We start from the raw sequence: 24,486 nt of genomic DNA on the forward strand, positions 1-24,486 counted from the left end.
TTCATAACCATCGTTTCATAACCATCGTAACCACAACCTTTCATCGGCATCGTTTCTTAAGACCACTTTGGTGTGAAGGACCTTCTTCTCCTGATGTTGGTGACAGAGGAGCTGCTCCTTTTATTGGGACAACATCGCCGTGGGGCACAGCAGTCCCCGTGGGGCCCCATTGCGGCTCCCGGCGTGCGCCCGCACACGCGTCTCCATCCCCCGGTGCCGCTCGAGGTTCTGTGGGACGAGGAGAAGAATCCGAGTCCCGCGTCCCCCTGGCTACGCCGAGCTGGGGGCAACGCGGCCGTCGCTTTGCTCCCTGAGGCCGGCCGCCCACTCCTTCCTCTGGATGGTGCCCGTCTTGCCCTCGCGGAACTGCTGCCGCTCCTCCCGTGGGATCTTCACCGCGTGGTACTGCGGCACGGCCGGCGGCGCGCGGCGGGCACGGCGGAAGAAGCCCACCTGTGGGGAGCGGCGGTCAGGGACGGCACGGCACCCCGGCTTCAGCATCGGCTCCAAGTCATCACAGAATCACCAGGTTGGGAAAGACCCACTGGACCATCGAGTCCAACCATTCCCATCAATCACTAACCCATGTCCCTCAGCACCTCGTCCACCTATCCCTTAAACCCCTCCAGGGAAGGCGACTCAACCCCCTCCCTGGGCAGCCTCGGACAGGGCCCAATGACCCTTTCCATGAAATATTTTTCCTGATGTCCAGCCTGACCCTCCCCTGGTGGAGCTTGAAGCCATTCCCTCTCGTCCTGTCCCCTGTCCCTTGGGAGAAGAGCCCAGCTCCCTCCTCTCCACAACCTCCTCTCAGGGAGTTGCAGAGAGCAATGAGGTCTTCCCTCAGCCTCCTCTTCTCCAGCCTAAACCCCCCCAGCTCTCTCAGACGCTCCTCTTCTTCTCCAGCCCCCTCCCCAGCTTCGTTGCTCTTCTCTGGACTCGCTCCAGAGCCTCAACATCCTTCTTGTGCTGAGGGGCCCAGAACTGACCCCAGGATTCGAGGAGCGGTCTCCCCAGGGACGAGTCCAGAGGGAGAAGAACCTCCCTGGCCCTGCTGGCCACGCTGGGTCTGATCCAAGCCAAGATGCCCTTGGCCTTCTTGGCCCCCTGGGCCCCTGCTGGCTCATGGTCAGTTGGCCATCAACCACGCTGCTGGCTCATGTTCAGCCTGGATTGGCGCAGTGTGGCCACACGGCTCTGGTGTCACCACTCAGCATGTCCTGGGGACCCCGTCCCCTCCCTCACCTTCCAGAGGATGGCAACCAGCAGGGCCAGGACGAGGGCTCCGGCCAGCACGGCCAGCAGGATGACCCACCAGGGCACGCCGCCGGCCACCGCCGCGCCGGGATCCAGGTAGATGGAGACGGAGATCTAGGGGAGGGGAGGGCGGTCAAGGGGGATGCTGGTGGGGGATTATTGGGGAGCTCCGAGGGGGCTGGAGGATCCAGACCTGCGTGGAGGCATCTTTCAACACCAGGTTCTTGATGGAGGAGGTCACCGAGACGCTGGCGCGGACGATCAGCTCCACCGAGGTGACGGCCAGGTACTCCTGGTGGTGCCAAGGGTGAGGTGAGCCCCTTCCCCATAAGGGGGGGCACCTATCGTGTCCCCGTTGTGGGGGTCCCAGCCGTGTCCCCCGTCTCTCCTACCTCCAGGAAGGTGCTGTTCCAGAGGCGCCCGCGGGCCGTCAGCACGGCCGCGCGCTCGAAGCTGGACAGGGGGCAGCGGAAAGGGAGGCAGCGCGCGGTGCCCTGGGCACAGTCCTGGGGAGCAGGAGAAAGGGGGGGGGGTCAGCAGGGCTGGGGGCCCCAAGAGGGGTGGGGGGAGCCCCAGGAACAAGGGCGCCCCAAGCACAGGAGCAGCCCAGGAGAAGGGGCATCTCCGAAGCAAGGCAACCCCAGGATTTGGGGGTTCTCAGAATGGGGGCATCTCAGGCACAGGAGCCCCCCAAAAGCAAGGACACCCCAGGAATGGGGGCATCTCAGGCACAGGAGCCCCCCAAAAGCAAGGACACCCCAGGAATGGGGGCATCTCAGGCACAGGAGCCCCCCAGGATTGGGGGGTCCCCAGAACGGGGGTACCCCAGGTATAGGGGCACCCCAAGCACAGGAGCAGGGGCACCTCAGAAGCAAGGGCACCCCAGGATTGAGGGGTCCCCAGGAAAGGGGGCATCTCAGGCACAGGAGAACCCCAGGAGCAGGGAATCCCCAGGAACGGGGGCATCTCAGGATCAGGAGAACCCCAAGACTGGGGGCTCCCCAGGAGTGGGGGCATCTCAGGCACAGGGGCACCCCAAGATTGGGGGCTCCCCAGGAATGGGGGCATCTCAGGATCAGGAGAACCCCAAGACTGGGGGCTCCCCAGGAGTGGGGGCATCTCAGGCACAGGGGCACCCCAAGATTGGGGGCTCCCCAGGAATGGGGGCATCTCAGGCACAGGAGCCCCCCAGGAGCAGGGACACCCCAAAAGCAGGGGCACCTCAGAAGTGGGAGAATCCAGACCCAGGGAGCCCCCAGGAGAAAGGGCACCCCAGGAGAGGGGTAGGGAGGCACCCCAAGAATGGGTTCACCCCTCACCAGCGTGACGTTCCTCTTCCTCCTCTCCGCAGGTGCCGGCACCCACCAGGACCCTGGTGTGGGCACCTCAGGGTCCGTCTCCCCTCGTGGCTCCTGGACGGGGGGGCAGGATGGGGATTTCGGGGTGCAGCTCAGCCCCCCCAACCCCGTGTCCCCACAGGTCCCGGTGCTCGTACCAGTGCCAGGCGCAGGGGGTTGGCAGCGGGCTGGCACGCCACGCGCTGCCCCGCGCCCGCCGCCAGCTCCAGGCTCAGCGGGTACAGGAGCCACTTGCCGTTGCGGAGCTCGTGGGGCCAGAGCAGTGTGAGGGACGCGGAGCCCAAAGTCTTCAGAGAGGGACCCCGGTTGGCGACCTGGGGGGGGGACGGTGGAATGAGGGGGACAGCACGGAATCCCCTTCATCCAGCAGCCCAGGGTGGGGAGGGGAGCAGGGGACCCAGCACCCCAAATCCTGCATCCCCAGGAACCCCAGGGATGAAGGGGAGCAGGGGAATGAGCCCCCCAAATCCCACAGCCCTCAGCAGCCCAAGGTGGGAAGGGGACCCAGAACCCCAAATCCTGCATCCCCAGGAACCCAGGGATGAAGGGGAGCAGGGGAATTAGCCCCCCAAATCCCACAGCCCTCAGCGGTTCAAGGTGGGAAGGGGACCCAGAACCCCAAATCCTGCATCCCCAGGAGCCCGGGGTCAAAGGGGAGCAGGGGAATGAGCCCCCCAAATCCCACAGCCCTCAGCAGCCCAAGGTGGGAAGGGAACCCAGAACCCCAAATCCTGCATCCCCAGGAACCCAGGGATGAAGGGGAGCAGGGGAATTAGCCCCCCAAATCCCACAACCCTCAGCAGTTCAACGTGGGAAGGGGACCCAGAACCCTAAATCCTGCATCCCCAGGAGCCCAGGGATGAAGGGGAGCAGGGGACCGAGCCCCCCCGAATCCCGCATCCCCCGGGATGCTCAGCATCGGGTACCACTCACCGTCACCTCGAAGCGCACGGCGCTGCCCACCTGGCTCTCGCGCCGCATGGCGCTCTCGCCCCGCACCACCCCTCCGAAGAAGAGCCGGGGGGGCACAGCCACGCTGTGGGGAGACCTGGGGGGTCAGGGCGGCTCCTGGAGGGGGGGTCCAGACCCCCCCATCCCTTCCCACCCTCACTCACCCCGTCACAGACACGGGCAACTCGAAGACCACGCGGGCACGAGCCACCACCGGCTCCAGCCCCGGCTGCTCGCTGATCCTGGGAGGATGTGGGAGGGGGATTTAGGGGGGGCATCACCCCAAATTCCCCCTGTGGGTGCCCCAAAGCAGAGAGCAGAGCGGGGGCTCCATGGTGAAGACCCTCCCCAGGCTCACGTGGACAAGGCCAGCTCCACCGCCAGGTCCGTGGTCTGGATGGTGACGCCGAGGGTGCTGAGGATGAGGTAGAAGCGAACCTGGGGGGGCAGGGGGTGAGGGGTGAGGGGTGAGGGTTGGGTTGGGGGTGAGGGTTGTGGGGAGCGAGGAGCTGCGCCCCACCTGGGCTCCGCGTTTCAGGGGGTTCCCCAGCTCGCACTCCACCTGCGAGCCGTTCTGGTTGGCGAGGCAGAACACCGGCTTCTCCTGCGGGCACAGGGCGAGCCCCGCGATGGCACCGCAGCCCCCTGTGCCCCAGGAGGAACCCCCCGACTCTGCACCCCCACACCCCCATCCCACACCTCCAGCACCATCCCTGTCCCTCCAGTGTCCCCAGAACCGTCCCCATCCCTCTGCATCTCCAGGATCATCCCCGTCGCGTCTCCTCCATCCCCATCCCTCTGTCTCCTCCATCCCCATCCCTCTCCATCCCCAGATCTGGCCCCCATCCCACAGCCCCACCACCCCCAGGACCTTCCCTGCTCCTCCAGGAGCATCTCCAGGTCTCTGTATCCTCAAGTTTGCTCCGGTCCCTCTGCCCTCAGCACCCTTGGGACCATCCCCAGCTCCCTGCATCCCCAGAACCAGCCCCATCCCACACCACCAGGACCATCTCTGTCCCTTCAGCATCCCCAGAACCACTGGCAACCTTCTGCACCCCCAGGACTATCCCCAACCCTCTGCATCCTGAGGACCATTCCATCCCTCTGTCCCCACCATCCCCATCCCTCTGCACCCCCAGGACCATCCCCATCCCTTTGCCGTCCTCATCCTGAGGACCATCCCCATCCTGAGGACCATCCCCATCTCTCTGCATCCTGAGGACCACCCCATTCCTCTGTCCCCTCCATCCCCATCCTGAGGACCATCTCGTCCTTCTGCATCCTGAAGACCATCCCCATCATTCTGTCCCCTCTGACCCCAACCCTCTGCACCCCCAGGACCATCCCATCCCATCCCATCCCATCCCATCCCATCCCATCCCATCCCATCCCATCCCATCCCACCCCCCTGCGCCCCCAGGCCCCCCTGTCCCCCACCGGTGCCACCCTGCCGTCGAAGGGCCGCATGGCGGAGTAGGGCAGCTCGGGTGGGAAGGTGGCGGTGAGCAGGGCCTCGTGGGCATCGTCCCCGTCGCGCTGCGGCCACTCGGGGTCCGAGGGCTCGTTGGTGACCTGGATCTCCAAGGCCACGTCCTTCTGGTCGCTGATGGCGAAGACGGCGGTGCCATCGGCACCCCTGCAAGCGGAGCCACCGTGAGCCCCCCTGGGTGTCCCCAACAGCCACGTAGGGTGGGGACGAGACCCCCCAGAGGTGTCACCTGGGCAGGGGCTGGAATTCGGCATCACCGAGGCGGGCGCAGAACTGGAAGCTGAGTTGGAGGTTGCTTTGGCAGATCTTGTCGTCACCGCAGCCTTGTTTCAGGAAATGCACCTGGGGGGACACGGGGGTGGCTGCAGGGACGGGGACCACGCAGCCTGGACCCCTGGCAGGGGGAACCCGCGATGGGCACCCACCTCGCTGCGGTGGCTGCTGGGCTGCTGGGGGCTGAGCACGGGGCTCAGGGGGGGCAGCGCGGCCCCCCGGCTCGGCCGCCCCGGCGCGGCGCCCCGGATGCCGTAGGCGAGGGTGACGGTGATAGGGCGCAGCTTGTCACGGATGCCGTCCTGAGGGCAAGGGGACAGGTGAGGAGGGTGGGATGGATGGGATGGAGAGGATGGGATGGGGACAAGGACAGGGCTGAGGAGAACATGGGGATGGGGAGAAAATGAAGTTGGGGATGGAGATGGGGACAGGGATGGGGAGGAAATGGGGATAGAAATAGGGATAAGGATGGAGGTGGAGATGGAGATGGAGGTGGATATGGAGATGGAGATGGAGATAGGGATGAGGATGGAGATGGAGATGGAGATGGAGATGGAGATGGGGATGAGGATGGAGGTGGAGGTGGAGGTGGAGGTGGAGATGGAGTTGGAGATGGAGATGGAGATGGAGATAGGGATGAGGATGGAGATGGAGGTGGAGGTGGAGGTGGAGGTGGAGATGGAGATGGAGATAGGGATGAGGATGGAGATGGAGATGGAGGTGGAGGTGGAGATGGAGATAGGGATGAGGATGGAGATGGAGATGGAGATGGAGATGGGGATGAGGATGGAGATGGAGATGGAGATATGGATGAGGATGGAGGTGGAGATGGAGATAGGGATGAGGATGGAGGTGGAGATGGAGATGGAGATAGGGATGGGGAAGAAATGGGGATGGGAATAGGGATGAGGATGGAAACGGGGATAGGGATGGGGAGAAAATGAAGATGACGGGGGAAAAGGATGAAGATGGGGATAGGGATGAGGATGGGGAAAGGTTGGGGTGAGATAAAAATGGGGATGGGAATAGGAATGAGGATGGAGATGGGGACAGGGAGAAAATGAAGATGGGGACAGGGATGGAGAGAAAAAGAAGATGGGGATGGGGACAGGGATGAGGATGGGGACTGGAGGCAGGGACAGGGATGGGACAAGGACAAGGATGGGAAGGAAATGGGGATGGAGACGTGAATGGGGAGAAAATGAAGATGGGGATGGAGATGGATGAAGATGAGGATGGGGACAGAGATGAAGATGGGGACAGAGATGAGGATGAGGCTGCTGATGGCTACAGGGATGGAGACTGGGATGAAGATGAGGTTAGGGAAAGGGATGGGATGGGGACAGAGATGAGGATGGAGATGGGTCAGGACCACCCACGTGGAGCTGGAAGGTGGCTTTGACGCAGGCTCGTGCGTGCTGCCGGGGCAGCTCCACGGTGTCGGAGAACTGGTGCTCGGGGTCCGAGGGCCGGCGGGCGAGGAAGGAGACGCGGGGCGCGTGGCCCAGCCGCCGGCGCTCGCTGTCAGCGTCCAGCACGTACTCCAGCACTGGGGGGGACAGGGACAGGCGTGATGCCAGGGGTCCCAGTTGGGGGGGGGTCCCATCCCCAGCCCATCGGCTGCTCCCCATGTGCTCACCCAGCCGGGGGCTGTAGGTAGCCGGACTGGCCGTGTAGCTGAAGCAGACTCGGACGTCCACGCTGCAGGGAAACAGGGTGAGATGGGGGGCACCCACCCCTCTGCTGCACCCCGACCCTGAGCCCCCTGGGAATGGGGGTACAGGGGGGGCACCCACCAGACGCCCTCCTGGTGCTGGCAGTTGCTCTGCTCCAGGTCGATGTTGGCGGGGAGAAGGGAGACGTTCCGGGATACGTGGATGACTGGGCGAGCCCTGGGGAGGGGGAGAAATATGGGGTGCCAGGCTGACACCCCCCTCCCCCCTCAAGGGGTCCCCGAGACTTGTGGAGACCCCACACTTGGGGGATGGTGGGGGATGCTTGGGGATGCAGAATTCCCTGGGGTAGGGAAGCTCAGGGATGAGGCATGCTCAGGGATGCAGGATTCCTGGGGCGGGGGATGCTCAGGGATGCAGGATTCCCTGGGGTTGGGATGCTCAGGGATGCAGGATTCCCAGGGTGGGGGATGCTCGGGGATGCAGGATTCCCTGGGGTTGGGATGCTCAAGGATGCAGGATTCCCTGGGGTTGGGATGCTCAGGGATGCAGGATTCCTGGGGCGGGGGATGCTCAGGGATGCAGGATTCCCTGGGGTTGGGATGCTCAGGGATGCAGGATTCCCAGGGTGGGGGATGCTCAGGGATGCAGGATTCCCTGGGGTTGGGGTGCTCAGGGATGCAGGATTCCCAGGGTGGGGGATGCTCAGGGATGCAGGATTCCCCGGATGGGGGCACCCACCTGTAGAGCGCGACGGTGTCGGAGAGGGACCCGACGAGGAGATCGGGGTACAGGTTCCCATCCACATCCAGGCCCCCCGAGAGCGAGTAGCCGAATGCCGTCACCCCCACGCCCTCCCCGTCCAGAATCTGGGAATGGGGCACCCTGAGACACCGGGAACTGGTGGATTGAGGGGGGAAAGATCAGCAACCCCCCACCCTGCACCCCTCACCTGTGCCGGCTTCACCACGATGCCCAGGGCGCTGCCATGGTAGATGTAGACCTTGCCGGCACCGTCGAAGGGGGCTCCCACAGCCAGATCTGGGGGGACAAGGGGGGTCGAGACCCTTTTCAGGACTCTTAGGGGGTGCACACCCCCCCCATGGGGATCTGGGAGTCACCCCTTTACCCTCAAAGCCGTCGTGGTTGAGGTCGCCAGCGGTGCTGAGGGCGATGCCGAACATGGAGCCGCGGGTGCCGTTGAGGCGCAGGGGGGGTGGCGGCGTCCCAGCGCCCCGCGGCGTTGATGTAGACGTAGGCGGCACCCCCGATCTCCTCCTTGCGCTCGAAAAAGTGGGGGGCGCCCACCACCAGGTCCATCCAACTGGGGCCACAACGGATCCATCACCGCGAGTCGGTGCAGTGAAACGATCCAAGGGGTCAAGGGTTGGGGATGGAGAGGAGAATGGGGGTCAAGGGGGTCCAAGGGCAAATATGGGGTCCTGCGCTTGGGGAGCAACAACCCTGTGGGCTCCAGAGCAGGGGAAGAGCGGCTGGAAAGCTGCCTGGAGGAGAAGGACCTGGGGGGGTTGGTTGAACAGGAGCCAGCAGGGGCCCAGGGGGCCAAGAAGGCCAAGGGCATCTTGGCTTGGATCAGACCCGGCGTGGCCAGCAGGGCCAGGGAGGTTCTTCTCCCTCTGGCCTCGGCCCTGGGGAGACCGCTCCTCGAATCCTGGGGTCAGTGCTGGGCCCTCCCCACAAGAAGGATGTTGAGGCTCTGGAGTGAGTCCAGAGAAGAGCAACGAAGCTGGGGAGGGGGCTGGAGAAGAAGAGGAGCGGCTGAGAGAGCTGGGGGGGTTTAGGCTGGAGAAGAGGAGGCTGAGGGGAGACCTCATTGCTCTCTGCAACTCCCTGAGAGGAGGTTGTGGAGAGGAGGGAGCTGGGCTCTTCTCCCAAGGGACAGGGGACAGGACGAGAGGGAATGGCCTCAAGCTCCACCAGGGGAGGGTCAGGCTGGACATTTGGAGAAAATTTTTCCCAGAAAGGGTCCTTGGTCCCTGTCCGAGGCTGCCCAGGGAGGGGGTTGAGTCCCCTTCCCTGAGGGGTTTAAGGGCCAGGTGGACGAGGTGCTGAGGGACACGGTTTAGTTTTTGATGGGAATGGTTGGATGATCCGATGGGTCTTTCCCAGCGTGGCGATTCCCTGGTTCCAGGGTCCTGGCTCACCCGTCGCTGTTGAGGTCCAGGAGGGCGAGGGCGTAGCCGAAGGCCGAGCTGAGCTGCTGGCCGGGCAGCACGGCCTCGGGCACCAGGCGGCTGGCGCTGTCGCGGCGCAGGATGACGACGGCCCCGGTGTGGTTGGCGCGAGGGGCCCCGGTGACGAAGCTCAACTCCCGCCGCCGCGTCAGCCCCACGCCCGACGCCACCGAGAAGCCTGAGGGAAGGGACAGGGGGTCAGCGCCCACCCATGCCACAGCCCCCCCAGCTTGCTCTGCTCAGCCCTGGGGAGCCCCGGGGACCCTCGTGCTCCAATCGTGCCTCAGTTTCCCTCATTCATTGGCCGAGGCTCTACTCGTGCCTCAGTTTCCCTCACTCAATGGCAGGAGCTCCACTCGTGCCTCAGTTTCCCTCACTCATTGACATGGGCTTCACTCGTGCCTCAGTTTCCCTCACTCAATGGCAGGAGCTCCAGTCATGCCTCAGTTTCCCTCCCTCATTAGCAGGGGCAGTGCTCGTGCCTCAGTTTCCCCAAAGGGGGAGCCGGGACCCCCTTTCCCACAAGCAGCGGGTGCCCAGGCCCCCCCAAACCCCCAGCCAAGCACCAGCAGGATGCACTCCCCCCACCACCAAGCCCCCCAGGTCCATGCACCCCCCTGCAAAAACCCGGGTTAGGGGGGGCCCCGCCAGGCTCTGCTCCCCAATTTACTCTGGGGTCTGTGTCCCCCCCCCCCCAAGCCTGGCAGGGACCCCCCAGCACGGCGAGGGGATGCGGGACAGGGCCACCTACATGCATGAAAGGGGGTGCAAGGAATGGGGGGGGGGGAGCTCAGCACACGCGTGTGCATGCGGGGAACATGCGTGTGCATGTGCTGGAGGGTGACACTGCGGGTCTGGGGGGACCGTGCAGGTGTGTGCAGAGGAACACGCGTGTACAGGTGAGTTGGGGGGGGGCTGCGGCACGTGGGGGGGAGCTGAGGGAGGGGGGGATGCCAGCACATGGGATGCTGGTGGCACACGGGGATGGCACCGGCACACGGGATGCTGGTGGCACCCAGGGATGGCAGCACACAGGGATGTCACTGGCACACGGGGATGTCACTGGCACACGGGGATGCTGCTGGCACACGGGGGTGATGGCACATGGGATGCTGGCAGACAGGGATTGTGGCACATGGGGACACCAGTGGCCCACGGGGACACGATTGGCACATGGGGATGCTGGCAATTAGGGATGCTGGTGGCACACAGGGACACTATTGGCACACAGGGATGCCCTGGCACACGGGGATGATGGCACACGGGGATGCCGGTGGCCCATGGGGACACTATTGGAACATGGGGATGTCCTGGCACGCAAGGATGTCGGTGGCACACAGGGACACTGTTGGCACACAAGGATGCCAGTGGCACATAGGATGCTGGCATACGGGATGCTGGCACACGGGATGCCACCACACGGGGATGCTGGTGGCACACAGGGATGCTGGTGGCACACAGGGATGTCCTGGCACACGGGGATGTCCTGGCACACGGGATTACGGCACACGGGGATGTCCTGGCACACAGAATTACGGCACACGGGATGCCAGCACACGGGATGATGGCACATTAGATTATGGCACATGGGGATGCCGGCGGCACGTTGGATGACGGCACATGGAATTACGGCACACGGGGATGCCGGCACACAGGATTCCGGCACACGGAGATGCCAGCGGCCCCCGGTGCCGCCGCGGTCGCTTACGAACCCAAGTAGCTATTGGGGGCCACGTCGGCGGGCGCGCCGGGCACCTTCTCGCCAGGCTCGAGGGATTTGTAGACCACTTGGTCGGGGTCTGAGCTATCGACGTTGGTCACAAAGAGCAGCCCTGGGGGGGGCCGGGGGGGAGAGAAGCAGAGAGGGGGGGCTGAGGGGGCGCCGGGGACCCCCCTGTGCCCCCCCGGCCCCTACCCAGGTAGCTGTTGGCGGGGACGGGGATGAGCGAGGGGTCCTGGTCCTTCTCGCCCCCCGCCTCGTAGGGGCCGTCGTCGAAGCGAAGCAGATCCAGGGGGCTCCGGGGCAGCAGCTCCACACGCAGAGTCCCTGTTGGGGGGGGGACATGGGGACACGGGGACATGGGGGACACGGGGGGACATGAGGGCAGAGGGGGACATGGGGACACGGGGGGACATGGAGGGATATGGGGGACATGGGGACATGGGGGACACATAGGGACACGGGGGGACATGGGGACACGGGGGGACATGGAGGGATATGGGGGACATGGGGACATGGGGGACACGGGGGGACATGGGGGACACGGGGGACATGGGGACATGGGGGGACATGGGGACATGGGGGACATAGGGGGACATGGGGGACACGTGGGGAGACATGGGGGGCATAGGGGACATGAGGACATTGGGGGACATAGGGGGACATGAGGATATTGGGGGACATGGGGGGACACGGGGGGACATGGAGGGACATTAGGGGCATAGAGACATGGGGACACGGGAAGACATGGGGACATGGGGGAGCATGGGGACATGGAGAGGACATGGGGGGACATTGGGGGACATTAGGGGCATGGAGACATGGGGAACATGGGGACATGGGGAACATGAGGGACACAGGGGGACATGGGGACATTGGGGGGACATGGGGGGCCATGGGGGCATGGGGACATGGGGGGTAATGGGAACATGGGGATGTGGGGACATTGGGGAGATGTGGGGGACATGGGGAACATGGGGACATTGGGAGGACATGGGGGGACATGGGGACACGGAGGGACACGGGGGACACAGGGGGACATGGGGACATTGGGGATGTAGGAACACAGAACACGCCTCCCCATGCACGCTCCCGCTCCCACGAGTGTGCACACGCTCTCCCACGCATGAACACGCCTCACCACGCGTGTCCCCCCACCTCCGTGCCCAGCCCGGGGGTCCCGTTCCCCCCTCACCCTTCCAGTTGTAGGTGCCGGGTGCCCCGAAGAGGACGTAGCGCTGGTCGGGGCTGAAGGCGGCGTCCAGGCCCTGCTGGCAGGACCCGAAGCGGTCGTGGCCCTGCGGGCGCCCCTCGCAGAATTTCCACTCGCCGCCGTCCAGCTCGTCGCGCTCCCGCAGGTCCTGGCTCAGCACGAAGCAGCGGCCGATCACGTCCCGCGTCTCCAGCGGCTGCCGCACGCGGTGCCGAAGCTCATAGCGGTGGGCGCAGGTCTGCGGGGACGCGTGGAATCAAGGAATGGGATGGGTTGGAAGGGACCGCGACGTCCACCCAGTTCCACGGGCTCCAAGCCCCATCCAACCTGGCCTTGAACCCCTCCAGGGATGGGATCTGGGGCCTCCAACACCTCCAACCCGCGTCTTAGCTCAACGTCGCGGTTTAAATGATCTTCACGGCATAGAAATGCAATCGTTGGCTGAGTGGTTGCTCTTTGGGTTGGAAAGGAACTCAAAGCTCATCCAGTTCCATGGGCAGGGACACCTCCCGCTGGATCAGGGGCTCCGAGCCCCATCCAACCTGGCCTTGAACCCCTCCAGGGATGGGATCTGGGGGTTCTGGTTGGTGGCAAGTTGGAATCATGGAACCATGAGGTGGTTTGGGTTGGAAGGGACCTCAAAGCCCATCCAGTTCCACCCCTGCATGGGCAGGGACACCTCCCGATGGAGCAGGTGCTCCAAGTCCCATCCAACCCGGCCTTGAACCCCTCCAGGGATGGGGCAGCCACCACTGCTCTGGGCAAAATCCTCATCATGAAGAATTTCTTCCTGAGATCTCACCTCAATCTCCCCTCTTCCACCTCAAAATCATTCCCCTCATCCTCTCCCTGCATTCCCTGGTCAAGAGCCCCTCCCCAGCTTTCCTGGAGCCCCTTTCAGCACTGGAAGCTGCTCTAAGGTCTCCCTGGAGCCTTCTCTTCTCCAGCCTGAACAACCCCAACTCTCTCAGCCTGTCCTACAGGAGGTTCTCCAGCCCTTGGATCATCTCCGTGGTGTCCTCTGGCCTCGCTCCACCAGCTCCGTGTCCTCCGAGGACTCCAGAACTGGACATGGGACTCCAGGTGGCTGGAAAAGACCTTTGAGCTCCTTGAGTCCAACTCTACCTACCCCAACTAAACCATCCTTGAACCCCTCATCCACTTGGTTTTTGAACCCCTGCATGCACGAGGATTCCAAAACCACCTTGGGCAGCCGGTTCCTGTGCCCAAGAACCCTTTTGGGTGGTGCCAGGCGTCCCCCCAGCCCTGGTGCTCACCACGATCTTGCCGCCGGCGCCTTGGCTCTTGACGCTCACCCCCAGCCACTGGTTCTCCTTGCTCTCCCGCTCCAGGTCCACTGGTGGGGACGGGCAGCGTCAGCCCCATGGGACCCCCAGGACTGAGTTGGGGGGTCCCCACAGAGCCCCTCGACCCAGGGAGGGGACACCTCACCTCCCTCATCGATGGGGACCCGTCGGCAGTCGGAGAGCTCGGGGGTCAGCGGGCAGGCGAAGAGCCCCCCGGTGCGGTTGGCACCCTGGTTGGGCAGCGCCGGTGCCTGCGGGGCACCCACCAGCAGCCTGGCACAGGGGGGGACCCACGTCAGGGTTGGGGGGCAGCACCCGGACACCCCCAAAACCCCTCTGAACCTCTGACAGTGTGTGCATGCAAACCTACAGTCCTGCATGCGTGAGGACGGGGGTCCCAAGGGAGGGGACGTAGGCTGGGGGACATGGGGTTGGGGTCCCCAAAGGATTTAGAGCTGGGGGACATGGGGCTGGGGTCCCCAAAGGATTTGGAGCTGGGGGACACGGGGCTGGGGTCTCCAAAGGATTTGGAGCTGGGGGACACGGGGCTGGGGTCTCCAAAGGATTTGGAGCTGGGGGACACAGGGCTGGGGTCTCCAAAGGATTTGGAGCTGGGGGACATGGGGCTGGGGTCCCCAAAGGATTTGGAGCTGGGGGACACGGGGCTGGGGTCTCCAAAGGATTTGGAGCTGGGGGACACGGGGCTGGGGTCTCCAAAGGATTTGGAGCTGGGGGACACGGGGCTGGGGTCTCCAAAGGATTTGGAGCTGGGGGACACAGGGCTGGGGTCTCCAAAGGATTTGAAGCTGGGGGACATGGGGCTGGGGTCCCCAAAGGATTTGGAGCTGGGGGATACGGGGCTGGGGTCCCCAAAGGATTTTGAACTGGAGGACACAGGACTGGGGTCCCCAAAAATTTGGAGCTGGGGGACACAGGGCTGGGGTCTCCAAAGGATTTGGAGCTGGGGGACACGGGGCTGGGGTCTCCAAAGGATTTGGAGCTGGGGGACACGGGGCTGGGGTCCCCAAAGGATTTGGAGCTGGGGGACACAGGGCTGGAGTCCCCAAAGGATTTGGAACTGGGGGACACAGGGCTGGGGTCCCCACAGGATTCAGAGCTGGGGGACACGGGGCTGGGGTCCCCAAAGGATTTGGAGCTGGGGGACATGGGGCTGGGGTCCCCAAAGGATTTTGAACTGGAGGACACAGGACTGGGGACCCCAAAAATTTGGAGCTGGGGGACATGGGGCTGGGGTCCCCAAAGGATTTAGAGCTGGGGGACAAGGGGCTGGGGTCCCCAAAGGATTTGGAGCTGGGGGACACAGGACTTGGGTCTCCAAAGGATTTGGAGCTGGGGGACACGGGGCTGGGGTCTCCAAAGGATTTGAAGCTGGGGGACATGGGGCTTGGGTCCCCAAAGATTTGGAGCTGGGGGACACAGAGCTGGGGTCCCCAAAGGATTCGGAGCTGGGGGACACAGGGCTGGGGTCCCCAAAGATTTGGAACTGGGGGACACAGGGCTGGTGTCCCCACAGGATTCGGAGCTGGGGGACACAGGGCTGGGGTCCCCAAAAATTTGGAGCTGGGGGATACGGGGCTGGGGTCCCCAGAGGACACAGGACAAGGGTCTCGGAGGGACAGGGGACACAGGGCTGGGGTTCCTAGGGGTCCCAGAGCTCTCTGCTGGGTCCACTTGGCCCGTGGCTCCTTGGTGGCCACCGTGGCCCCTGTGGCAGCGAGGCCAGTGGCCTGGGGACACGAGGGAGCCCCAGGAGGGGGGATCGAGAGGCAGAAGCGGTAAAAATAAACTGGAATTCACTCAAAATAACCGCGCAGCCTCATGTCCAAAAAAGGAGGAGGCACCGGGGCCACGGCCAGTGTGGGGATGGGGTGCCAGGGGGACGGGGTGCCAGGGGTGGGGTGCTGGGCAAGGATGGGGTGCCAGGAACAGGGTGCTGGGAAGGGGTGGGGTGCCGGGGTGCCAGGATTGGGGTGCTGGGAAGGGCTGGGGTGCCAGGACCAGGGTACTGGGCAAGGATGGGGTGCAGGGGTGCCAGGATTGGGGTGCGGGGAAGGGATGAGGTGCCAGGGTGCCAGGATTGGGGTGCTGGGCAAGGATAGGGTGCCAGGCCAGGGTGCTGGGAAGGGATGGGGTGCTGGGGTGCCAGGAACAGGGTGTTGAGCAAGGATGGGGTGCTGGGGTGCCAGGATTGGGATGCTGGGCAGTGCCAGGCTGCCAGGATCGGGGTGCTGGGGGCAGGGATGGGGGTGCCGGGGGCAGGGATGGGGTGCTGGGGTGTCAGGATGGGGGTGCAGGGGGCAGGGATGGGGTGCTGTGGTGCCAGGGGCAGGGCTGGGGTGCTGGGGTGCCAGGATGAGGGTGCCGGGGGCAGGGATGGGGTGCTGGGGTGCCAGGATCGGGGTGCTGGGGGCAGGGATGGGGTGCTAGGGTGACAGGATGGGAGTGCCAGGGGACATGGGGGACACATGTTTTGGGGTCTCAAGGGGACACAGAGCTGGGGGACACAGGGGTTGGGGTCTCCAGGGGACATGGGGGACATGAGGGACACAGGGCTGGGGTCTCCAGGGGATGAAGGGACTGGGGACACGGGGCTGGGGGTCTTTAGGGGACAGTTGGGACACACGTTTTGGGGCCCCCAGGGGACACAGGGGTGGAGGACATGGGAATTGGGGTCTTGGGGGGACGCAAGGGACATGGGGGACACGGGGCCTGGGGACACGGGGCTGGTGGCCGCCCTGGCATGCACCGAGTGGGCGTTTGGCATCTCAGCGGGCGCCGGCGCAGAGGAGGCAGCGGGTACAGCTGGGGGGTCCCCGTGTCCGAGCCCCCCAAGCCCAGGGAATCGGTGCCCCCAGTCCTCCCAGTGCCCCCGACCCCCAGTGCCCCCCAGCTTCTGCTGAGTAACTCGGGTGGCAGCGCCCATCCCCATCCCCTCAGGGCTGCAGCCCTGAACCCCCAAACCGGGAGCAATAAGGGGAGGGAGGGGGGGGGACCTGAACTCAGTGAGGGGAGGGAGGGGACACAGAGCTGGGGAGGGGACAGGGACCCAAAGAGGGGACAGGGAGTGGGGAGGTGACACAGAGCGAGGGGACACGACTTAGAGCAGGATTTAGGGGGACAGCCCGGCTCTCCTGTGGGGTTTGGGGGGGTCTGCAGCTCCTGCCGCCCCTCCTGTTCCCCAACTCGATGCGGGGATGGGGGGAGAGACCCGAGGAGGGGACAGGGACCTGGGGAGGGGACATGGAGCGTGGAGGTGACACAGAGAGAGGGGACCCGACTTAGAGCAGGATTTAGGGGGACAGCCCAGCTCTCTGGTGGGGTTTTGTGGGGCTCCGCAGCTCCTGCTCCCCCTCCTGCCCCCCAACTCGATGCGGGGATGGGGAGGGCAGAGCCGAGGAGGGGACAGGGACCCAGGGAGGTGACACAGAGGGAGGGGACCCGACTTAGAGCAGGATTTAGGGGGACAGCCCGGCTCTCCTGTGGGATTTGGGGGGATCCAAGGCTTGCGCCCCTCAACTGAACATGGAGATGGGAGGACCTGGAGCCGCGGAGGAGATCGGGTGACTCGAGTAGGTGACAGGGACCCGGGGAGGTGACACAGAGAGAAGGGACCCGACTTAGAGCAGGATTTGAGGGGACAGCTCGGCTATCCTGCGGGATTTGGGAGGATCCAAGGCTTGCGCCCCTCAACTCAGAGTGGAGATGGGGGAGACCCGGAGCTGGGGAGGGGACAGTGGCCTGGGGAGGGGACATGGAGCGGGGAGGTGACACAGAGAGAGGGGACCCGACTTAGAGCAGGATTTAGGGGGACAGCTCAGCTCTCCAGCGGGATTTGTGGGGGATCCAAGGCTTGCGCTCCCCAACTCAGCGTGGAGATGGGGGGGGACCCGGAGCCGGGGAGGGGATAGGGACCTGGGGAGGGGACGGGGAGCCGGGGAGGGGTCCCCACTCACCACCCCGCGGGCTCGGGGCGCAGCTGCCGGTGCAGGGCCACGGCGAAGCCGAAGAGGCTGCCCTTGTCGCCGTCCTTGAGCAGCGAGCCGGCGGCGTCCAGGTTGAAGGCTGCGGTCGCCACCAGCAGCAGGCTGAGCCCGAGCAGCCGCAGCGCCCCCAGCCCCCCCAGCCCCGCCATCCCCGCAGGGAAACCCGCAGCAGCAGCAGCAGGAGAAGGAGGAGGAGGAAGAACAGCCCGGCCCCCCGCCCCCGGCTGGCAACACCCCCGGCACGCCCGGGGCAGGGCACTCCGCATCCCGCTGTGGGGCAGGGCATCCCTGCATCCCCGCATCCCGCTATGGGGCAGGGCATCCCTGCATCCCTGCATCCCACATCCCTGCATCCCGCTATGGGGCAGGGCATCTCTGCATCCCTGCATCCCACATCCCTGCATCCCTGTATCCCGCTATGGGGCAGGGGATCCCTGCATCCCACATCCCTGCATCCCGCTATGGGGCAGGGCATCCCACATCCCTGCATCCCCACATCCCTGCATCCCGCTATGGGGCAGGGCATCCCACATCCCTGCATCCCCACATCCCGCTATGGGGCAGGGCATCCCTGCATCCCGCTATGGGGCAGGGCATCCCTGCATCCCACATCCCTGCATCCCGCTATGGGGCAGGGCACCCCTGCATCCCACATCCCGCTATGGGGCAGGGCATCCCTGCATCCCGCATCCCACTATGGGGCAGGGCATCCCTGCATCCCGCATCCCTGCATCCCGCTATGGGGCAGGGCATCCCTGCATCCCGCTGTGGGGCAGGACATCCCTGCATCCCACATCCCCACATCCCGCTATGGGGCAGGGCATCCCTGCATCCCGCATCCCGCTATGGGGCAGGGCACCCTTGCATCCCCGCATCCCGCTATGGGGCAGGGCATCCCTGCATCCCACATCCCTGCATCCCGCATCCCGCTATGGGGCAGGGCACCCCTGCATCCTGCATCCCGCTATGGGGCAGGGCACCCCTGCATCCCTGCATCCCGCTATGGGGCAGGGCATCCCTGCATCCCCGCATCCCGCTATGGGGCAGGGCACCCCCGCATCCCGCTATGGGGCAGGGCATCTCTGCATCCCTGCATCCCACATCCCTGCATCCCGCTATGGGGCAGGGCACCCCTGCATCCTGCATCCCGCTATGGGGCAGGGCACCCCTGCATCCCTGCATCCCGCTATGGGGCAGGGCATCCCTGCATCCCCACATCCCGCTATGGGGCAGGGCACCCCCGCATCCCGCTATGGGGCAGGGCATCTCTGCATCCCTGCATCCCACATCCCTGCATCCCGCTATGGGGCAGGGCATCTCTGCATCCCCACATCCCGCTATGGGGCAGGGCATCCCTGCATCCCACATCCCTGCATCCCGCTATGGGGCAGGGCATCCCTGCATCCCACATCCCTGCATCCCGCTATGGGGCAGGGCACCCCCAGTGGGGCAGGGCATCCCAACACCCCGCTACTCCAAACTCCGCCCCTTGCATTGACACCCCAATACCCTGACCCCACGAAACCCTGATACCCCATACCCTGACCCTCAAAACCTGCAGTGACCCCCACTCGGGGGGTCAATTTACCACCCCAGCAGCTCCCAGTTGGTGGGAAGGGGACCCCAGGGGGACCCCAATCCCCTCCTGCCCCCCAAAATCGGGGTGCTCCTCACCAGGCCCCCCTCCCAGCCGTGGGGCTGGGTCCCAGGGGAGCAGCTTGGGGGGGGGGGGTCAGTCATATTTTCCAGCCCTGCAGCTATTTTTAACCTCTCCCGCTCTCTCCAACGGTCTGTGAGGATATCTGGGAGCTGGCCGAGCTTATTTATCCATGTAAATGAGCTCCCTGCTGGCACAACCTTTCATCCCACCCTCCTCTTCCTCCTCAACCTGCTTTTGGGGATTGGGGGACACACACACACACACAAAGCTGGGGTTATCCCCCCTCTCTCTCACCCCTCTCGCTTGGCCACCCTCCAGCTCTCCCCACGCTCAGCTGCTCTCTTGGCTCCCAAATCCCATCCCGACGTGGGAAAAGGGCCGATCGGTGCCTGGGAGTGGAGGACGGGAACAACCCTGGTCCCTGGGGGCTCCCCAGCCCCCCCTTTTCCCACCCCATCACCCAGCAGCTCTCGTTTCTTCCCTAGGGAGCAGGATAAATTGTTTGTGGCTGGGAAGAGAGATCAAGATCCAGATCAAACCAAGATTTGAGCTCCCAGGACCATCCCTCAGCCAAAGAGGACCCCAAAAAATCCAACTGGGGTGCCCAGGAGTGGGGATAGAGGAGACGGGATCCCAGTGTAGCCAGCCACGTCCACAGAACCATGGAATCATTTGGTTGGGAAAAGATCTTTGAGATCATCGCGACCACCACTGAGCTCATCTCCATCACTTTTGAAGCTCTCCAGGGATGGGGGCTCCACCACCACCACCCTGAGCAGCCTCTGTTGGCATCTGAGAACCTTTTCCATGAAGGAATTCTTCCCAATATCTAATCTAAACCTCTTCTAGCGCGACTCAAGGCCATTTCATCTCGCCCCATCCCTTCTTCCTTGGGAGAAGACACCAACACCCACCTCCCCACAACCTCCCTCCAGTTGTAGAGCGATGAGGTCTCCCCTTCTCCAGACCAAACCCCAGCAGCTTCCCTGGAAGGTTGGAATATTTGGAGAATTTCCAACCCCCAAAACCGTGGAGAACGGGACATTTCTGAGCGCGGGGCTGCTGGGACCTCGTCCCACCTGGCAGCAGCTGCTGGTTGTTGGGTTTTAGCCACGTTGATGAACCATCCCGAGAAAATTCCTGTGTTGGAGCAAGGGCCAACTTCCAAATGAGGCTGGATTTGCCAGCTCGGGCACCGAACACTGGGGGTTTCATGGCTGGGGGGGAGCGAGAGGAGAAGAAAACTCCTTGTTGGGACAATTGTCTTCACTCCAAGCCCTGGGTTGGATCAAATCCCTGAGCTCCCGGGAGCCGCAGACTCATCGGCTCCTGCTGAGATGGGGAAGCAGGGAATTCCCATGGAATACTGGGATGGGTTGGAAGGGACCTCCAAGCCATCCAGATCCCACGGCAGGGACACCTCCCACTGGATCAGGGGCTCTAAGCCCCATCCAACCTCACCTTGAACCCCTCCAAGGATGGGGCAGCCACCCCTGCTCTGGGCAAAATCCTCATCATTAAGAATTTCTTCCTAAAATCTCACCCTCTTTCAGCTCAAAATCATTTCCCTCATCTTCTCCCTGCAGTCCCTGGTCCAGAGCCCCTCCCCAGCTTTCCTGGAGCCCCTTTCAATGCTGGAAGCTGCTCTAAGGTCTCCCTGGAGCCTCCTCTTCTCCAGGCTGAACAACCCCAACTCTCTCAGCCTGTCCTACAGGAGGTTCTCCAGCCCTCGGATCATCTCCGTGGCCTCCTCTGCCCTCACTCCAACAGCTCCAAGTCCTTCCCGAGCTGAGGACTCCAGAACTGGACCCAGGGCTCCAGGTTTGGTCTCATCAGATCAGAGCAGAGGGACAGAATCTCCTCCCTCCCTGCTGCTCCCACAGCTTTGGATGCAGCCCAGGCCGTGGTTGGCTTTCTCCACCCTGCTCAGTGCCAGGATTCCCACCTTCGCGGGGTCAGGAGGTAAAAGGAGGAGCAGGAGACGAGGGGAAGCGCTTCCCTCACTCCCCAAGCGCAGAAGCAGCTGGAATCCGGGAGCAGCACCGGCGAGGATGGGACCCACCGCGTGCTTCTACGCGGATGGAGGGTGGGAATCGCTTCCAAACCACCTCGGCAGCGCCGCTAACTCTGCGAGAGGCTGGATCCAACCCTGGTTTCCCACTTGGAGCATCTTTGGATGGCGAGAGAGGCAACAGAGCAGCTCCAGCACCCACAGCACCGGGTGGAGAGGAGCGTGTTTTGCTCTGTGCCAGGGAAGACAAAGATCATTCCTGGTCCATGCTGATACTGAGGCTCATTCCCGGTCGATGCCGATGCCGAGGCTCATTCCTGGTTGATGCCAGCACCTGGGAGAGGTGTGAACTCCGCAGCCCTTTGGTTCCACCATCCCCGGCGAAGGTCACGGCCGGCGATCGGCATTCCTGGGGAAGGGAAGGGTAGGAACGCGGTTCCGAGTTCTGGGAACGCCGCCGGCACTCATCCCACCAAACCCCAACGCCCCGATCCCCACCCAAGCCTCACGAGGGGAGCGGCTGAGCCCGGCACACGCCAAGCCGGGGCGTGGAGAGCAGCGGCCTCGTTAGCCCCACACGCTAACGATGGAAACAGCAAACCGGATTCCATCGTCCTTCCCAAAGCTCCCGGCAAGAACCTGTTTGTGTAACTGGAGCCGGGCAGCACCGGGCGGGCGCGTGGGGAGACATCGCGGTTATTTTTACCCATCTCCTGGTTTATCTTCGGCCACGTTCTCGGCTCGAGTTCCAGCAGCCGCTCCGGGTCATCCGCTCAAGGGCCAAGGAGAAGCCGAACCCACGCGGAGGAGCCGCCCGGGACACCGGAACCGGGCTGGGAGAGGGCATAGGATGGCACTGAACAGAAATGGGGGGGAACGGTGACCAGCGAGGCTCAACCGTGGGTGCCTGAACCCCAACTTTGGGTGTCTGAACCCCAACTTTGGGTGCCTGAACTCTGAGCCCTTCTCAGCACCCACCTGGCACCGCCACGGCGCCCACCCAGTTCTCTGAGACCCACCAGAACCCACTCAGATCCCCGAGACCCACCAGGACCCACCTACCAAGCACCCCGAGACCCATCAGAACCCACCCAGCACCCCAAGATCCACCAGCATCCACCCACCGAGCACCCCAAGACCCTCCAGCACCCACCCACCCCACCCCAGCGCCCACCCATCACCACCCTAGCACCCACCAACCCCTTCCCCCACCCTCCCCTCTTTCTCCTGTCGAACCCAAGGGGTGAGGTGACCTTCATCCCCCTCATCCTCCTCCTCGCCATGGCCAGTGGGCACCCAGCCAGCTCTGGAGCCGATTCAGGCTGGTGAGCTCAGCCGCAGCGCCACGGTGCTGCCAGCTCACCCTTCCGGCACGCTGCCGATGATTCCATCTTCATAACTCGCTGCCCCATCTCATCCCTTCCCGGCATCGGGGACGGATGGTTCTGGATCTTCTTGAGATTTGGCCCCCGGGTTTTGGTGCCACCGCGGCCAAGAGCCACGCGATTCCCACGCTGGGAAGGAAAAGAGGATTTAGCAGAAACCTGCTCGGCTCCTTCACGGAACCAGGAAGGGACCTCCAAGACCTATAGGACCCACCTGGATCACCAGGTTGGCCCCTCACCCAGGCTTTTAGAGCCCCCTTGGGTCCCAGCAGCCCCCACTCAGGCTCTAACAGGTCCCCAGTGGACCCCCACAGTCCCCAGAGGGACCCTATAGGCCCAGTGGGCACCTATAGCCACCAATGGGCATCTATAGCCACTCAAGGGACTCCCCACAGCCCCCAGAGGGCACCTGTAGCCCCTCAATGGACCCCCATTAGCCCCCGGGGGCACCTATAGCCACCAATGGGCATCTATAGGCACTCAAGGGATCCCCACAGCCCCCAGAGGGCCCCTATAGCCACCCAAGGGATCCCCACAGCTCCCAGAAGGTCCCTATAGCCCCCAGAGGGACCCCTATAGCCCCCAGAGGGACCTCCATAGCCCTCAATGGACCCCCATTAGCCCCCAGAGGGAACCTATAGCTACCCAAGGGACCCCCACAGCCCTCAGAGGCCTCTATAGCCTCTAATGAACCCCTATAGCCACCCAAGGTACCCTCACAGCCCCCAGTGAATCCCTATAGCCACCCAAGGGATCCCCACAGCCCTCAGAGGGACCCTATAGCCCCCAGTGAGCCCCTATAGCCACCAATGGGCATCTATAGCCACCCAAGGGACCCTATAGCCCCCAGTGGGCACATGCAGCCACCCAAGGGATCCCCACAGGGCCCCTATAGCCCCCAATGGACCCCCATTAGCCTCCAACGGGCCCCTATAGCCACCCAAGGGACCCCCACAGCTCCCAGAGGGCCCCTATAGGCCCCAATGGACCCCCATAGCCTCCAGTGGGCACCTATAGCCACCCAAGGGCACCTATGGCTCCCTACGACGCCTATAGACCCTTTGGGTCCCTGTATCCCCCATCCAGTCCCCTATAGGTCCCACCTGGACCCCAATAGCACCCACAAGGGCTGCCAGCATGGTCCCTATAACCTCTTACGACTCCTATAGACCCTTTGGGTCCCTGTATCTCCCATCCAGTCCCCTATAGCTCCCATCTAAGCCCCCCGTAACTCCCTGCTAGACCCCTGTCGCACCCCCAGGGGCTGCCAGCACGGCCCCTATGGCCCCCTACGACCCCTATAGACTCTTTGGGTCCCTATACCCTCATTCAGTCCCCTATAGACCCCATCCAGACCCCGACAGCGCCCATCTCAGCCCCTATAGCTCCCTGCTAGACCCCTATCGCACCCCCAGGGGCTGCCAGCATGGCCCCTATGGCCCCCTACGACCCCTATAGACTCTTTGGGTCCCTGTACCCCCATTCAGTCCCCTATAGACCCCATCCGGACCCCTACAGCGCCCATCTCAGCCCCTGTAACTCCCTGCTGGACCCCTGTAGGACCCCCAGGGGCTGCCAGCACGACCCCTATGGCCCCTAAAACATCCATCTAGGCTCCTAAGACCCCCTATACCCCCATCGTCGCCCCCCTATAGAGCCCTTATAGAGCCCCTCGCGCGGGGCGGGGTGTTGATCACGTGGGTGGGCGGGGCCTCTGGCGCGGTCACGTGGCGGCGCGGTCACGTGACGGTCCCCCCCTTCCGCCATGCTGTCTCGGCTGCTGAAGGAGCACCAGGCGCGCCAGGGCGAGCGGCGCGAGCTGCAGGGTGAGCGCCCCCTTCTCCCCCCCACCCAAACCCTTCCCGTCCGGCGCCACGCACATAAGCCACGCCCCCAGCGCTTCGCCGCCTTGGACCAATGGGGAAGCGCGGGCGGGGCCTCGGCCCCCTCGTTACCCGGCAACCAATGAGGAGAGAGCCCCGCCCCTCAC

At 64.1% G+C, this 24,486-nt stretch overlaps 1 protein-coding gene and 1 long non-coding RNA gene across 2 annotated transcripts; both read right to left on the minus strand.

Moving 5' to 3' along the window:
- Positions 1-96: 96 nt before the first annotated feature.
- LOC138732776 (integrin alpha-7-like) lies at positions 97-17,589 on the minus strand. The gene is given in 26 exon segments (XM_069879440.1): positions 97-453; positions 1,246-1,371; positions 1,451-1,549; positions 1,650-1,763; positions 2,577-2,669; positions 2,753-2,929; positions 3,549-3,651; positions 3,731-3,808; positions 3,925-4,004; positions 4,087-4,170; positions 5,004-5,202; positions 5,285-5,397; positions 5,481-5,630; positions 6,708-6,877; positions 6,968-7,029; positions 7,125-7,220; positions 7,743-7,870; positions 7,954-8,042; positions 8,131-8,215; positions 8,217-8,325; positions 9,167-9,374; positions 10,909-11,028; positions 12,112-12,367; positions 13,407-13,486; positions 13,582-13,709; positions 17,411-17,589. Coding segments are annotated over 26 exon segments (3,309 nt in total). The 3' UTR covers positions 97-270.
- Positions 17,590-19,772: 2,183 nt separating this feature from the next.
- LOC138732830 (uncharacterized) lies at positions 19,773-22,540 on the minus strand. Its single transcript, XR_011339327.1, has 3 exons — positions 22,475-22,540; positions 21,818-21,967; positions 19,773-21,520 (listed from the first exon to the last, which is right to left on the minus strand). It is a non-coding gene; the product is annotated as an uncharacterized lncRNA (long non-coding RNA).
- Positions 22,541-24,486: the final 1,946 nt, after the last annotated feature.

This window comes from Phaenicophaeus curvirostris, chromosome 38, assembly GCF_032191515.1.
Source record: "Phaenicophaeus curvirostris isolate KB17595 chromosome 38, BPBGC_Pcur_1.0, whole genome shotgun sequence".
NCBI lineage: Eukaryota > Metazoa > Chordata > Aves > Cuculiformes > Cuculidae > Phaenicophaeus > Phaenicophaeus curvirostris.